This window comes from Copadichromis virginalis, linkage group LG12, assembly GCF_057382275.1.
Source record: "Copadichromis virginalis isolate Kocher_CV1m ecotype Utaka linkage group LG12, C_Virginalis_male_GT1.1, whole genome shotgun sequence".
NCBI lineage: Eukaryota > Metazoa > Chordata > Actinopteri > Cichliformes > Cichlidae > Copadichromis > Copadichromis virginalis.
In genome coordinates this window covers 16,935,592-16,951,608 of record NC_140629.1, presented here as the reverse complement: position 1 = coordinate 16,951,608, position 16,017 = coordinate 16,935,592, and the positions used below count along the sequence as shown (strand labels likewise).

At 38.2% G+C, this 16,017-nt stretch overlaps 2 protein-coding genes and 1 long non-coding RNA gene across 6 annotated transcripts in view; 2 read left to right on the top strand and 1 right to left on the bottom strand.

The window, feature by feature from the left end:
- Positions 1-1,079, top strand: part of adrb3a (adrenoceptor beta 3a) — an 11,270-nt gene extending 10,191 nt beyond the window's left edge. For both annotated transcript variants that reach the window (XM_085475025.1, XM_085475024.1), the window contains one exon: positions 30-1,079. In XM_085475025.1, coding sequence (XP_085331151.1) covers positions 30-57 — 28 coding nt within the window. In that variant the 3' untranslated portion in view covers positions 58-1,079. The remainder of the gene's footprint in view (positions 1-29) is intronic.
- LOC146696759 (uncharacterized) overlaps positions 1-3,768 on the bottom strand; it is a 48,452-nt gene extending 44,684 nt beyond the window's left edge. For both annotated transcript variants that reach the window (XR_014923329.1, XR_014923330.1), the window contains exon 1: positions 3,688-3,768. This is a non-coding gene — a long non-coding RNA (uncharacterized LOC146696759). The remainder of the gene's footprint in view (positions 1-3,687) is intronic.
- Positions 3,754-9,950, top strand: got1l1 (glutamic-oxaloacetic transaminase 1 like 1). 2 transcript variants are annotated; one of them, XM_085475026.1, is made up of 9 exons: positions 3,754-4,007; positions 5,353-5,534; positions 5,757-5,880; positions 7,075-7,119; positions 7,222-7,292; positions 7,408-7,558; positions 8,436-8,601; positions 8,783-8,925; positions 9,436-9,950. In XM_085475026.1, exons 1-9 carry the CDS (start codon positions 3,833-3,835, stop codon positions 9,573-9,575), a joined length of 1,197 nt encoding a protein of 398 aa, XP_085331152.1. In that variant the 5' UTR covers positions 3,754-3,832; the 3' UTR covers positions 9,576-9,950. The 2 variants fall into 2 exon arrangements, with proteins under 2 accessions (XP_085331152.1, XP_085331153.1); XM_085475027.1 differs by having other exon boundaries at positions 3,762-4,007; positions 7,075-7,292.
- The last annotated feature ends 6,067 nt before the right edge of the window (positions 9,951-16,017 follow it).

Genomic DNA, 16,017 nt, shown 5'->3' with positions numbered 1-16,017 from the left:
TGGATGCTAATATATCCATCTGTTTTCAGATTCACGTTGCAGGAACAGGACAGATGAAGAGTGAAATGTCAACCTACTGAAGCGAACTGCGTTTCCAGCTGTTACTGTGATTTCTGCAAAGTCTGAGACCAAACAGCAAAGAAAAGCTACAGAAAAGTTCAATCCCAAACCCTGAAAAGCACAGCAGAATGAAGCTAGCCCCAAAGACATGACTGGATTGACTGTGGAGAAACAGATGATTCGGTCTGAATGGGAACACTGTGACTGTTTTTGTTGTTGTTGTTGTTGTTGTTGTTTGTTTGTTGGCGTACAGCCGAGATTAGGTGGCATCACGGATGAACCTCCCAGAGTCCTCTACGTGTTGTTTGGAAAAAGGCTCTCTGCTCCAGACTGACAGTGTTTGACATCAACACTGAAATGCATTCCAGTACATGGACACAGTGTCACATGGCTTGTGGTTTCAAAAATGTCAGTATAAACTAATTTTTGTACAGTATATTATCTGGTAAGTTATGTAATGACGATACACTGAATCTGTAGCAAACTCGACTAAGCGATCATTCTGGCAAGCCTGTCTCCACTGTAGGAACATTTTCTTTACAAAAACCTTTCAGTTTAATATCAGCTTAACCAAAGAACTATGAATAGAAATACTCCATTTTTGTCTCGGTTTAAAGTCTTAATGTTTCTATTTTGAGTCTGTATGCACACAACAGTGAAACTGGGATTTAAAAGCCCATGTCTATGTTAAGTTGTGCCATGGCTACGAATAATGGATGACAGAACCTTACGTCTGGATGCCTCAAACATCACGCTGTCTAGAATCTTTTTGTGGGTATGTCCTTGTACAAGGTACAGTATTACGAACTGCAGGTAAACACAGCAGCATATGCAACATGCCGTGCTGCTAGTTTATTTTCTTTGGCTTGTGGCCACAGTATAAGCCCAACATGTCCACACGCACAGAAAACCTTCTGCCCACATTATGTATTACTTCATTGTCATAAGGCACCTTGTGGTGTGATTTTACATAACATCATCTGTTGCATTGAAAAATAAAGTATTTTAAAACTGTGTAACATTGGTCATGCGTGCTGTGTGTGCAAACTCACCATTCTGGAAGCAAACAACAAATGACTGTAACAATATAATAATTATTATTATTAACTTTTGCTGTATGTAACCGTCACAGACAATGACTTAAGAGGGATTTAATTATTTTTGTCCTTCATAGGTGGCTTCATTTGAAGTGGGGTTTTTTGGGATGCTGTAGATGTGAAAGTGTAGTACTTTAAGTACTTTCACAAGAAAAAAAAGGAAAAAAAGTCAGAAAAAATAAACAGCTTTGTGAACAGGAATATTTGTTCCCCTTTTCCTAACCCTTTGATCTACTTATGGCCCCTCGGATTTATCTTGGGAGGCCCTGAGGGTCCCGACCTTCACTCCATGTTCCACAACACTGAGCAAGTAAAACTACTGTTGATGTGAGCTCAAGACACAAATCTAAACAATGCATTATTGAAATGTTCTTTTAAGTAATCCTCCCACTATCTAAACCACTGTCATCTCTGGCTTTGGCTACTGTTTGAGCGGGCAATATCTCCGTGTTATGAGAGGAATTTACAAGATTTGGGACTTTAAAAATAAACCAAGAGCAGAATGTAAGACATTTGAAAATAAGCCAAAACTGACATTAGCCCTGCCAGACGGGCAGTGTGACTACCAAAAATATCATTAGGAGAGAGAAAAAAAAAGCCACACAACAACTCAGAATGGAAATAATGGCCCTGTCTGAAGCCACATTCCTATCAGCTGATTCCTGTTCCAATGTTTTCCATGAGTGGTATCAGACCGAAATCAATCCTAAAGTTTTCAAGGAAAAGCCACCACTTAAAGTACGACTGGGAGGGTTTGATAAGATACAAGTACAGGAAACAAAAAGACTATAAAAACAGAGGCGGAACATCTGATTAGGAAAATATTCTACATAAGAAAATGAATTCAATAAAATCCTCTTTTTTCTTCTGCTTTTACTATTAAATGTGACTGAGGCAGTCTTGGATCTGCTTGGAAGTTTAAATGACTTTCACTCTCAATTACACATGTAAGTCCACAGCCAGTGTCTGAGACGTGTAGCTCAGTTTTCTTCAGGATATTTTTAGAACCTGCTTCAGATAAATGAAAAAACAAAACAAAATAAAAACCTTTGACACTAAGCTTGGACATCAATAGTCACCAGATAAGGTTTCTTAAATCTAATTGTGTCTGCTGCATCTTTAATTTAATAAACTATCGTGAACTCTTCCTGACAACGTGGGAGCGTGATCAAGGCACAAGCCGAGCTTCTTCTAACGTGTCGTTTCCTTTCTCACTAACAGCCTCTTGACGGGAGTAGATTTAAGAATCCAGATATTTTTCCCAGAGTTGGAGTCAACAGTGTTGTCGGGTTTTCTTTCTTTCTAAATGTCTTTCTCTGTCACATTTTCTTTCTTTTATCTGTGTGTTCGTTTTTGCTTCAGAGGCCAACTCGGCATTCAGAAACAATTTGACTTCACAGAAATATTCCAACTTCAACAATAACACCCGGAGGCTCAAATATCCAGCAAATGACAAAGTCAAAGGTGTAATTTTTGTTGTCATTCCCTGGGATAAAATGACTGTACCGATGTGTTTTGTGTGAGAACCACACAAAGATAAATGAGTTTTTTAAAAAACGGGGCAAGGATAAAAATATTTAACAGCCGTGTGAAAAGACCAGAATCCAATTCCCCACCTAAAGCTTACATTTTTGGAATCTTTTTCTATTTCTTTCCTGGAAAAAAAAGAAAGTTGTTGTCATGTAATCTATAAAAACCAGGACTGGACAGGCTGGACAAGAGCATCTTTAACTCCAAGTCAACCAGTTGACAAGAGTTGATGGCTGATTTGGCCATCTACTGCCATCTAGTGCAGTTATCTGTGATTTCCAGCTTCATAAAGTGAACTACAAAGCCAGGCTCACTTATCACCTCCATCAGATGTTTACTTTGATTCTGCAATTTCATTTAATGCAATATTCACTGCTACCTCTTTATCCCCTGGAAATGGCTTTCTTTCCTTAGTTCGCTGCCTGGAAGGAAACCACTATTTCCCAGCAGTATTATGCAGGAGCACAGTAATAGCCTGAAGAGATTTACACTGCACGCTGGATTTCAGTTGGTTTCCAAGGAGGAAAATTGTACATGGAACTTTAATTTCTCATGAATTCAGATTACACATGAACTCCACCATTAAGACTAGTCTGATCTGTGAAAATGATAGTGGGATAAATGTCATCAAATGAATGCATTTGAGTAAACATATAAGAAATGGATGAGTGGAAGCCATGGATGCAGGAAATAGCCTCATCTGCAGATATATATGACCGACACAGAACACTCTTGTACAATTAATGAGCAAGCCTCTTGCTTACTTCTTCGTTTTTTGTTTTTTTTTTGTTTTTTTTTGTGTATTGCAATAGGGCTAATTTATGGCGGCTACGGGCCAAGCTCCCAAACAAGCCTTAATAAGGACACAAAGCTGAGCTTTAGACTAGCGTGTTGTCGGTGTTAGAAGCTAAAGATGCATCTGGGTCTTCACTGATAATAGCTCATCCTTTCTTTTTCCAGTGGCTTTGATGGCTTACCGTCAGGGCAAAAGTAAACTCACCGGAGCCACACATTAGGGAGCGACAAAACTCATCCATCCCCGTTGCCTGGGCCACAGAATCCAAATATGTGCTGTAGCTTGGCAACAGTGCCCAAACAAAAGGTTCGCAGCTCCCGCCGGTCTGAGTTGTCTGACCGCCTCCGAGATGAGCCGACCCGGCAGCAGCCCTGATGAAAAAGGGGTCAGCCAAAATGGAGACCCAGGAGGTCAATGCCCACTGTTTACCAATACGCTCAACGCACCAGTGAGTCCCGAAACAAGGTTGTTATCCGCCTTCGCCAGAGATACCCAGGCCAGGAAAGTTGATCTGGCAGGCAGAGGTGAGTCTTATCACGTTATATAGATAGATAGATAGATAGATAGATAGATAGATAGATAGATAGATAGATAGATAGTATAACTCAAACAGAAACAATGTTGTGCAACTTCAAATTTAATTTTAATGTAATTTTAAAAAATGCTTATGTCATCTCTATGTAGTTAGTAATCTCTCCTCCCCCCCCTAAAAAAAATACCGCAGGTTTTTTTAAACCACTATTCTAGTGGTAACTACATTAACTACAAACGTACACTTTACTCAAATGCACTGATGATCTCATGAGTCAGATCCAAACTTAGCAAACTTACATTAATATAGACAACAGCTATCGACAGATGTGAAGATCAAAGATGCAGACATTGTATGACATATTTACTTACTTATACTTACTTTTTAAATAAATAAACTTAGATATATAACTTTTATCCACAAAGTGCAGTTTGATTTTTAAATGTGAATTTAGTGAAGTACATCTGTTATAATTTAACACAGACAACATATGCTAATATAGGTGCTTTTATTATTATTATTTTTGTTGTTTTTGTTTTGTTTTTTGTTACAGGCTTGCTTTATTGCACATATAATGTAATGTGCCTCCACAGTTCTGCAATGTAGCTGGAAATACGTGAGCCGCATTATGGCAGGCAATATGTGAGCAGAAAGAAAAATACTGCTATATACACCGTGTAGCCTCCTCAGATTCTAATCTGAGCAGAGGACTGGTTCGCCGGTCACCAGTCAGTATCTTATTCAATGTAATAAGATACACCGAAGAAGATATTCAGTGCATCAGACACTGTATACTCATATCTTTATAGAAAGCCCGGTGAGCAGTACATTAAGATTTTCAGTAAAATCATTAATTGCCAGTCATGGCCTTTAACATTTATATTTTGTGTCAATGCTAAAAACAGGAAGCATTCATGAGATTGTACCAGTGGGTGTTTGAAGGGGCTTTTTAAAGCCTGGAGGTTGCATTTGCTCCCACTTTAATCAGCTACTTTGAGCCTAATAGAGAGCAGCTGAAGCTCTGCGTGAGCCTTCTTGAAATAGCTGCTAGAAACTCAGTTCTTGCCTCGCTTTGTACCTCATTTTCTCAGCCTTTGCTGACGCATACAGTGCAATAGCTGCTAAGGCCACAATTACGTGAGCATGTTGCAAGTAAATGATCTGTACCTTAAGATACTACTGCACTTGTTTAAACATTTTAACTCTTTGTTGCCACTTGTTAGAAGGCAACACAATTATTAAAGGGATTTTAATTTCAGTTTTTCGGCTCTGAGGGTGCGTTGTATTTTTGTGTCAGATTAAATATATTCTGTTCTTTGCAATACATGTTTTTGCAGAGTATTACAGCGAGGAGGGAAAACCCTTTGAATTGCGTCTGGTTGGAAAAATAAAGCAGCAGTTGAGCACTGATCCCACTCTTCATCCTGAGTATCCCTCTTCTCTTGGACTGAGAGAATTCACCAGCAAAGCCACAGAAGTTGCCCTTGGGAAGCATTCTAGGGCTATAGTGGAGAACCAGGTAATGTCAGCTACACACAGACAGCTCAATTCATTTGAACCTCGTTTTGCACAAAACAAAAACTAGGACTGATCATGCAGTCAGTCAGCACCGTCATTACTCGGAAAGACGTTATTTGCAGTTACTATAAGTAACTGCAGAATAAATCAATAGAAGATCAGCAAGCAAACATCATTTATATCAAAAAACTCTGCTGCTGGTATTTCCTGGCTTTCGCTGCAGGTGTTAGGTGTCCAAACTCCTGGTTTTACTGCTGCTGTTCGTCTTGGAGCTGAACTCTTGAGGTGCTGGTACGATCTCAGTGCTGACTGGTGTGGCCCGGTTTACCTCTCTTCCCCCTGTGATGGTAAATAAAAAACCGCTTCTACTGAACAACATTTAAAGTGGAACAATTATGCCCATTTCCAGTTACATAATTGTATTTTTGGACTCTTCTAAAGTTGCCTTGCATAATACACAGTTCAAAACAAATCTTATGTATCTTCTTCTGGGCCGGGGTGTAGGGCTTTATTTTATATATATATATATATATATATATATATATATATATATATATATATATATATATATATATATATATATATATATACATATATATATACACACACACACACACCAATAATTACAAAAGAGTATGTCTTGTAAACAATCAGCGCTGTTTCCATAGCAACACAAGATTTTGAAAATGAATACATAAAGGAGACAAAATGTCAAGGATTCCACATCATTAGATAAATATCTGTCATAGAAAAATGCCCGCATGGAGCTCTGTGACTTATATCTTTATTTAATTGTGAAAAATAAGAAAAATAGTGAATAATAATGGTGGTAACATAAAACCACAGTCATCTAAGATGATCCACAACACTTGCGACAATGTTCAATGGACAGATGAGCCAAAATATGCTGTCTTTGGAGGAACACTCCAACACCAAAACCTCATCCCAGCCGTTAAGCATAGACTCATAAAACACTTCTTCCCAAAATGCTGACTTTTAAGTTATTTGATTATTTTCCGTGTAATTTTGTCACAGAAGTAGAATTGAAAATGTAAGCTTTAATGGAAACTGGTCAAATTTTACAGGAGAATGATTGAAAGCAGATGCACAAATAAAGGACATAAAATTCATTCAACTTAATGGCTGTGTCATGGCCTGAAACCTTTTTGTAAGGATAATTGGTTCCAAATTCCTCTACAGCAATCCCCCGACTTTTGCTGCCATAAGTGAGTCCACGAGTTACTGAACCGAGCCTTACTTTTTTCAGTCTGAGCTGTGAGTGATTACTCATTGTGTTTAATAAAGATATGAAACTGCTTGCCTTGTATTACACTGATTAAGTTAGGCTCCATCGGTCACTAGTTATTACTTAGATGAAGATCAGACCACATTTTTTGAGTAATTAATTCATAAATCCTGCTTCACATACTTTTCTTGTGAGTGTACATGCTGCGGACAAAAGTGTCATTGATCTTTAGGGGTTGGTACTGCTTTTATATCTAATAAGCCAGTATAATGTTTTGTCTTGATCCTCCCTGCAGACTCATTGGCTGGTATCTTCCAGGCAGCAGGGATCCAAGAGATCCGTGAGTATTATTACTGGGATGACAAGCAGCGGGGCATTTGTTTGGAGAGGCTTCTGGAGGATTTGGAGAGTGCTCCTGAGCACAGTGTTGTTGTTCTGTCAGCGTCTGCCCACTACCCGACCGGAGCAGACCTCTCTCAGAGTCAATGGGCTGTGATTACACGGCTCATTACGGTAACTAACTTGTGCATTTATGCTCTCCGACAGAAGCTGAAATTATTTTTATCAGACAAGCAGCTTTTCACTCATACTTAATTTAATTTGCTCTCCTGGCACTGTTTTTCAACAGAGCCGTAGACTTTTCCCCTTCCTCTTGCTGCCTACACAGGCACTCTGCTGTGGAGACATGGAGCGTGATGCTTGGCCTGTGCAGCACTGTGCATCGCTGGGAATGGAGCTTCTCTGCGCTCAGTCATTTTCCCATTGCTTTGGACTATATGGTGAGAACGTATGTGCACTGAAGGGGCCACACCTATCAAAATGTGCTTATTGCACAAACGAACACTGCACTCTGCGGCGAGAAAACAACTGCGCTGCCTGGAGCTGATACAAGTCAGTTTGAACTCTTTCTTTTCTGAATGAACCGACTCAAGGTAATTGACAAGAGCACCTCTTTACTTATCTTTGAACCATAATCGTCATCAGAAAAAGGCAGACTTCAGTAGCCATAGAGAGGAAAAATATTTAAAGGCCAAGCTTTACTATGCTGAGTGCATGAGATCAAATTTATCCAGTGTGCTCCAGGGACTGTGGATTGTTGCTGCATTCCCTGACTTTTTCTTCACCTAACCTGTCAGGTTACGCTCAGATAAATGGGAGGGTTGCATCCGGTTTCAAATCTGTGCTAAATCAAACTTGCAGATCCATCTGCTGCGGCGACCCCTTGGGAAATAAGGGAGCAGCTGAAAGTACCTGTGAAAAATAAAGATGCATATGTCCTCATTAGAGTCTTTTGCAAATCATGTTTCCAGGGGAGTTCATGTTTTTAGAAAGGGCTCCTCTGATCTTCGTAATTGGCTCTGGGATGAAATGTCGAAAATGAAATGTGCTGTTTTTCTGCGCTCATCTTTTAAACACAAGTTAGAAAGAATCAAAAAAGTGGCAACTAAACCTGCTTCATGTGCATCCAAAAGCATCTTTGCAATCTTTCATTTGTGACCCAGTGAATATTTACCAGAAAAAATGGAAAAACCTGACAGGCTTGCGGTGTATACTGATGCAAAGCATTTCTTTTCAGCAGAGCATAACGTTACTTCACTGCTGCTGGGACATTCTGTAGATTTCTTCACGTTGAGCTCATATTGTTTCCTTCACCAGGTGAAGCTGTTGGACACCTCCTGTGCGTCTTAAAGCAGAACTCCGTCCTGCTGCCCGTGCGGTCTCAGGCTGACAAAATAGTGAGATCACTGTGGGCCAGGCCATCCGTAGGAGGAGCACATGTTGTCACCACAGTGCTCAGTAACTCAGCCCATCTTGTTGAGTGGTGAGACATGCTGCAAATGATCTGGCATTTGAAGAATTTGGCCCGGACATTAGCTGTTGCTGTTTTATCAGTACATGTGTTGTATGTCTCTTGATGTTATGCATACACGCCCCTTTCCACCCTCATTTTTCATAGTGCAGATATTGAATTATATATATATTTTTCTCACTGTGTTCCCCAGGCAGGGAGAGGTTAAGCACATTGTTGAAAGGTGTATGCTGATCAGAGCCATTTTAAGAGAGAAGCTGAGGCTTTTGGGAACTCCTGGTCGCTGGGACCATCTGACTCAACAAGGTGGACTCTTTTGCTGCACAGGGTTAAATGGTAAAAACTGAAAAGCACTGTTTCAGCCCTCCTCTCAATTTTTTTTTAGAATTATGTTTCTCACAATCTAGAAGGACAAATGATTCACTGCATCAGCCTCGAACAAGGACAACATAAATGCTGTCTGATGTTCATAATTAGTTTTCTCAGCTCTTGCTTTGCCGCGATTCTCTGGAAGATCCTTTGAAACAGCTAATTGGCATTTGCAACACAATTTTTTAATGTATTCATAAAGTTTATCAGTGTCTGATGCACTTATTCAATCGCACACATTATGCACACATATGGCTTATACGAAGGCCATAACCCTGATCAGTCTACATTGAATTGCTGTTTGTGATTTTAGTTTGGTTCAAAAAATATAACTTGAAAACTTAACTGCTGAAGATATATTTTATGTAGCATTCATGTTTTAAACAGAGCTTTTCTTCACATGACAATAACATAGGTTGATACACTGATGAGCTTTCATGATTTTGCTTTTTTGTGACTGTTTTTTGGCCTTTTTAGGTGAGCAAGTAGAATTTCTGTCAAACAGGAGACGGGTGTACCTGCTTCCCGGCGGATGTCTAAACGTGAGCGCAATCAACTGCCGCAACCTGGACTATATAGCCGAGTCCATCCATTTGGCTCTGACCTCTTCACTCTGACCACGCAGCTTTTATCAGCATCCAAATTCTGTGGGCTTCACAATGAGTTTGGACCTTTCAAGTGTTTCATTAAAATGTTCCTTTTTAAGTTAAGTGTAATTATGATGTTACTTAAAAAAGGGATGTTGGGTCAGCCATATCAGGAGATCTGCTGGAAGCTGTGGAGTGATTTTCCTGTTCAGTCTGTTTACATTAAGAGTTGATTGAGGTGTATATTTATATATTCTCACTTTACATATACGGAATGTGAACAGAAGGTAGTGTAGAAAACAAATTACTTTTTTTCCTTTTTATGGAAGATGTTTGCAGAAATTGTTTCTACACCTCAGTAAAAAATAGATTCATAAACAAATAAAAAAGAGTTAGTCACCGAGAGCTGCTAGACAGACTTTGTGTGTTTTGGACTTCTAGGGTAGCTTTTTGCCTTTAGTTCAATCATAATTACTAGCTGACAGCTGGCAGCAGTTCATCTTTAATGAAAAAATATTAGATTTATAGCCTTCTCAACTGAACATGATTATGAAAGTGTCTGGATATGAAGTGTTTACCTAATGTTATTGATAAATAAAATTTTTGTTAACCCTCAAAGTCAATGTACTGCTAACCTTGGACCCTAATGGTGCCCCATCATAATTTGTGATTTTTGGCTTTAAAAAATTGTTCTCACACATATTAGGAGCTCAAGCTCATACAATTTGGCTAATATTGCCTTACTTACTTACTTACTTAACAGTTGCATGACAAAGGTAAATGTGAATACACTGGTGCACAGAACCAACATAGTTTTACAATTATCATAAGTCAGGTAATATGAAATATATCGATTTACTTTTGATAAAATGCACTCTTTGATAAATTAAGTCACTCAGAAACTCATCATCACCATTTGAGGCGTACATATCACATGTGGCCAAGAGGTAAAATTTACACAACCCCGTTATACAGTGTAGGTATCGTTAGTTTGAGCAGGTTTTGTATGTTTCTGTGCTTGAATGGGTGAATCCACAGAATAGATCACACAAAATCTGGTGATCATTTTTGTCATCATTATGTTTTTTTTTTGTTTAGTAGTGGCTCCATAGTGTAGCGTCAATGTCAGTGTCACTTTTATTTATGTACGTTTAAAAGGTTTTTACATGTACACTTAAAAACCTGCGTAGGTCTACAATGACGTAAAGGCAATAATAATAAAATGTTACAGAGAAATACAAATCAATGCTGACACACAGACCTGTGAGACGGTTGTCATTGACCTCAGATCAGCAGACAGCTCGTTCCAAAGAACAGGAACACAGCAACTTTAAGCATCCTCAGCACACTGAGATCTAATTCTGGGATAGTTAAAAGATGTGCATCTGATGACCTGAGAGGTCTAATTGGATTATAGACACTGAGCAAATTACAGATGTACTGTTTTAATCAGTTTTATTAGACCGAAAAGGATCCGAGCTGTTCTCCCCATCATGGTTTCCGTGCTAATGTACTAAAGAAATTGTTAGTTGTTGTTGGCCAAGGTGGTTAGCAAGAGCTAACGATGCTGAATCACTGAAGATGTTTTACTTGCTAATGCTAGCTGTGTTTCTGTATGAAGCGTAGATTGTAACTGATCCCAGAGCAGTCAAAGCAGACTGGCAGCAGCTTGCCTCACATGCTGATCTCCCATTAGTTTACATTCATATACCTGCAGTTTAGGCACACTCCCCCCCCCCGTGTTTAGATGTTATGCCGTCACCTGACGTGATTTAGACACTTTGGGGGTTGTTAAGTTGTTTACATATCAATTATATTTTCACCAGTTGTTTTTGCTGTTGAGAATTTTAATTATAACTTTTGTATTATGGTTTCTCAACAGTACTTGTTTGTTTTAATTAGTTTACTGGGGTTTTTTTAAAAAGATTTTTCTAAAAAATAAATAAATAAAAAATTGATAACTGTAAACCACCACGGCAGACCCGATGGCATTTTCATGCATCGCAGCATCATTTATTCTTACAATAGTCACACAGTTGCTGTAACACCACATTCAACGGCTGCAGCTCTCCCGCTGCCAGCCATAGTAATAATAATGCTAATATTGAAAAAGGAAACATCACAAAAACACTTAAGGTCATGAAAATTAATTGAGATTTAGCAGTTCAATGACGCATCCAGCTTGTTTATTGAAAAGTATCGGTATCAGCGACACTGACTCGTATTTACTTGGTATCGGATCGATACCAAAATATGCAGTATCCCACACCACTAGTTAACAGCACATGGCCACGCCCTCAAAATAGCTGCAGTTTTCTGTGAGATTGAAACAAGCACAGCTTTCAGCGACAGCATGGCCACAAGATGGCAATAATGTGAAGGATGGATACATATATTCATTGCAGATGAGAAGCTGTGCTGTCTAAGGACAGGATTACTTTGCTTGTTGACTTTATTAATTTGTCAAACAAAATGCCAGGTTTCCTGCCTTATCCACTGTTTTCAGATGAAGGAATAGTAAGTATGAACAAATTTACTTTTGCAGACTTTTTGGACTATGTCCTTGTCTCTGTCCAGTTCTAAAAGGCTTCTAGATATCCAGCAGTCAATCAATGCTGCTTATTAATTTGTGAACAGGGGTTTTGATCATCAGAGGAAAATATTACTGCGTATCATCTGCATAAAAAGGTAGGATATTTTACAAATATTTATCATACTGCAACATGGGAGCTGGAGCTAGGGTTTAAAAATCAAAAATCATAAAGTGAAAGATCTCCAGTTGAAGCCTTGGGTGACACATAATTCCCTTCAGGTCTGTGTCAGGAAGATCATCTGATATAAAGTAAATCTGCCAAATCAAACACGCAGCAACATACAACAACCTGCAGGCTTGACCCCTTGTGAATAATTAAGTCAGCTTGAAACTTTCCTGACACCCCCCTCCCTGTTTTACCAACTTTGTTTTCTCCTTCTTCCTTTTTTCTTCTCCCCCAGGGCATTTTTTATTTACAAATAACTGGAGATTGTACTTTTATCTGTTCAGGATCCCAAATTCCAATGTAGACTTAGTCCCTAGACAATAAATTCTAGATGGTCTGGCAACATTCGCTACATTATAGTTGTCAGTATCAACAGTGGTACTAAACATAATGGTAATTATGAATATTTATCTATTTATGAACTTCAAGCATGTGTAGTGGTGCGAGTCTATATCCCACTAAATCCCCGAACTGTCATAATGTCACATCCTTAGACCTAATTTTTCAAGATGGGCATTCATTATGTTATCATATCCTTAAAAATGAAATTATTATTGTGTTAGCACAGAAGTGTTTTCCCCATAACATTAAAGTGCCTCTATAATTCTAATCAATTAAGTAATTCTTATGCTGTAAGACCATCATTTTGGTATCATATGTGACTTACAGTTGAATTGTTGTAGCACTTTTTTTCACCCAAACATACATTTTTGGTTACTTTTTTTTTTAATAAAGGACAATTAAGATCTCTTTTAAGGTCTTTTAACTTATCTATAAACTCTAGTTTTTATAACATACATGGTACAATGTTTTACTGTGGCTTAATTTATGCTGTAAGTAACAACACTATGTTCTATAATATGATCACCAGTCACTCAGCAGGGCTTAATTGAGAGCTTGTGGATTAACGGTTAACCTTTCATATTTACTGAAAGCACTCCTGCTTCGTGAATTCACTGCAGCTACTGTGAACATCATTCAGACAAAATACTCTGAATTGTGCTGATAAACATGCTGTAGACTCAGCAGATTTCAGCTGCCTTTATTATTCACCAAGGCTGAACAACCCTGACTGCTGTGACAAGCATCTGCACTTCACTCAATAGGTTCTGATGTACCATTGTGCACCACAAACAACCTTGAAGGTTGTTTGGCCACTGCTCTCAGGACACGACTGCGCGATTAAGAACTGAATTGATATCCGACTGCTAACAAGAAAGATAAGATTAGACAAATGAGGAGCTTTTATCCAACTAACATCGTGTTCTGAGAAGCGCTGTTGTCATTTGTGAAATTGAAATGTAAAATATCAACTACTTTTCTCAATGCTACAGGTAAGAGAATTTTTCTGTATTGTGTCTGTGTTTATGTTGGATCATTCGGGTCCTCTACCTGGCATGGTTCGATTTTTTTTTAAGCATCTCCTTTTTCTTCAATTAAGAAACATTTCCACTTAGAAATGAGTGGTATTTTCTTCTTTGGTTATGAAAAACATGTCTTTTTTTCTTTCTTTCTTTTCTCTTTTTTTAGGAAAACACATGGCTTTTATATCCTCAGGGGCCCTATTTTCATTTGTGAGATATGCCATTATTGTGCGTGTTGTTCAGTTCTGAGTAACAGGTTACAACAAGGTATTTAATGGAGGCAATGTGCTAGCCCTTTTCATTTCGGTGACCCTGAGAGAACAGCGAGGATAATCAACATGCACCACCATCACAGAGTCTGAGCCATTAAATCCTATCTAGACCTCTTTGAGTTGTATCTGACCATTTTTGCATGTACACAGTGTTGCAGATATTTACTCCTATCAGGGGTTTCAGGTTTTTGTTAGTAATAGGTTACAGGCATCGTTATAGTATGCTTGCAGTTATCCAGACAATCCTGAATAAAGAGCATTACTGTAAATCTGACAGTTGCACAGAGTAAACAGAAGAAGGTATTTTTTCCTTCCATCTAATTTTTAATAGAAATCACTCAGGTTTTTAACAGGTGGAACTTCAGGATTTATTAATTGTTTGTTCTGGACAGCCCTGCCTTTTGTCTAAGAGAGTAAAAAACATTAATTGGTGCTTCTTTATAGAAAGACAACCTTTATGAAAGGTTTGCAAAGTGATTTATGAATGCAGATTCATCCAACCATCCATCTTTTCCTTATCCAATTCAGAGTCACAGTGGAGATTTATATATAAAAATTCATCTGTAAATCCCTCTTACACTGTTTGTGCTTTGTTTTATAGACACGTGCAGTTCATTTGTATTACAAAAGGAACTCATTATGGGCCTGATATGTATTATCAAACAATATTGTTGCACCAGGATAAGCCTGATTACTGAGCTGGCACATTACACTGATTATTATCCTTGTGGGTTTCTCTGGGTGAGACATAAAATAGAGAAAATTGCCATTATCTAGTGAAGATAATCATGTCAAATAGAAAAGTCTTGGACTTTTGTATTAGTAGTAACTTTAAGTCATCACTGAGCAGACCCAGGAGAGTCTTTCATGACCTCCAGGTTAAATAATTTCAGCTGACCTGGTCTTCAGGTCCACTTGAATGTGTACGTATGGATGATCACTGATCAGTTATGACCCATGAACACTGAACAAATATGAACAAAATCAAACAAAACCAGAGCAAAACACAATTGAAACATAAATGCCTGACAGTTACTGTCAAACTGTCAAGCAGTAATAATAATAATTTCAAGTGGAGAATGAATCACACAGAAATTATCTGAAATGTGTGATTGTCCCTGACAGTAAAAATTGTGAATACAGCCATGAACTGCAGATTGTGAGCATTTAAAATCTTGGCATTAGTTGACATCATTTTTTAAAGGTAACGATGGGGGTATGGCCTGTTTAAAGACAGGTGACTCCAAAGAGTCAAAAAAGTTGGTGATAAAAACAAAGATCAGTCTCCTGATTTTGCAGAGGAGTTGTTTGAAACTCAATTGCTGTGCATACTAATGCATATCAGTGCGTAACTACTAATACAGCCTCATTGTTTATCTGAAAAAGCATTTGTTAACACCTCCAGTGTCCAAATTATAGAATTTAACCGAGGACTTTGGTCATGGTCCTGTTGTTTTGCTCGTTTTGTTGTGTTCTTAGTGCTTTCAGCATCTTGATTTTCTTGTGCCTTCTGTGCTCGTGTTCCTCTGTCTCTGCTTTCATGTACGGTAGTTTGCTACTTTGTTGTTGTGCTTTTTAAAGTTTAGTTTTGTCATGCATCTTGTTCTAGTTTTCCTTCCTGCTCTTTTTGCTTCTTTTCAATTTTGGTATTCTTCAGTTCATTATATATTTATTATTATCTAATTTGGGTGCTTTTTAAAATCAGGAAATGTCAGACGATGATATTTGTAAAGGTGAACTGGAGGTTTTTAGCATGTTATCAGAAATATGTTGTGACCTGATCTGTAAAAGCCTCATTGTGTCTGCATCAGTGAGTCTATCAGTAAAAAACACTCATCATGCAGCCTGCTTGCATAAGACAACTGAAACTCATTGAGGTCAGATCACCTTAATTCACAGACAAAAACCACTGCCTATGAACTAGATTCATCTAAGATGAAAGCTGCCAGGTGCCAGATGCTATCATTTTCTTTCAAAGTTTATTATTAATTAAGTTTCAAGCTGGTATTTGTGAAATTGTATTGTTTAATATAAGCCTTTAAGCATAGTCCACAAATTCTCAAAAGGGTTGAGCTAT

What these genes read in the sequence shown, in the direction of transcription:
- got1l1 (XM_085475027.1), top strand. Translation starts at nt 3,833, where the DNA reads ATGAGCCGACCCGGCAGCAGCCCTGATGAAAAAGGGGTCAGCCAAAAT. An exon ending in CCTCTCTTCCCCCTGTGATG is followed by an intron (nt 5,881 to 7,074) that starts GTAAATAAAAAA and finishes TCCTCCCTGCAG; the next exon opens with ACTCATTGGCTGGTATCTTC. An exon ending in TGATTACACGGCTCATTACG is followed by an intron (nt 7,293 to 7,407) that starts GTAACTAACTTG and finishes GTTTTTCAACAG; the next exon opens with AGCCGTAGACTTTTCCCCTT.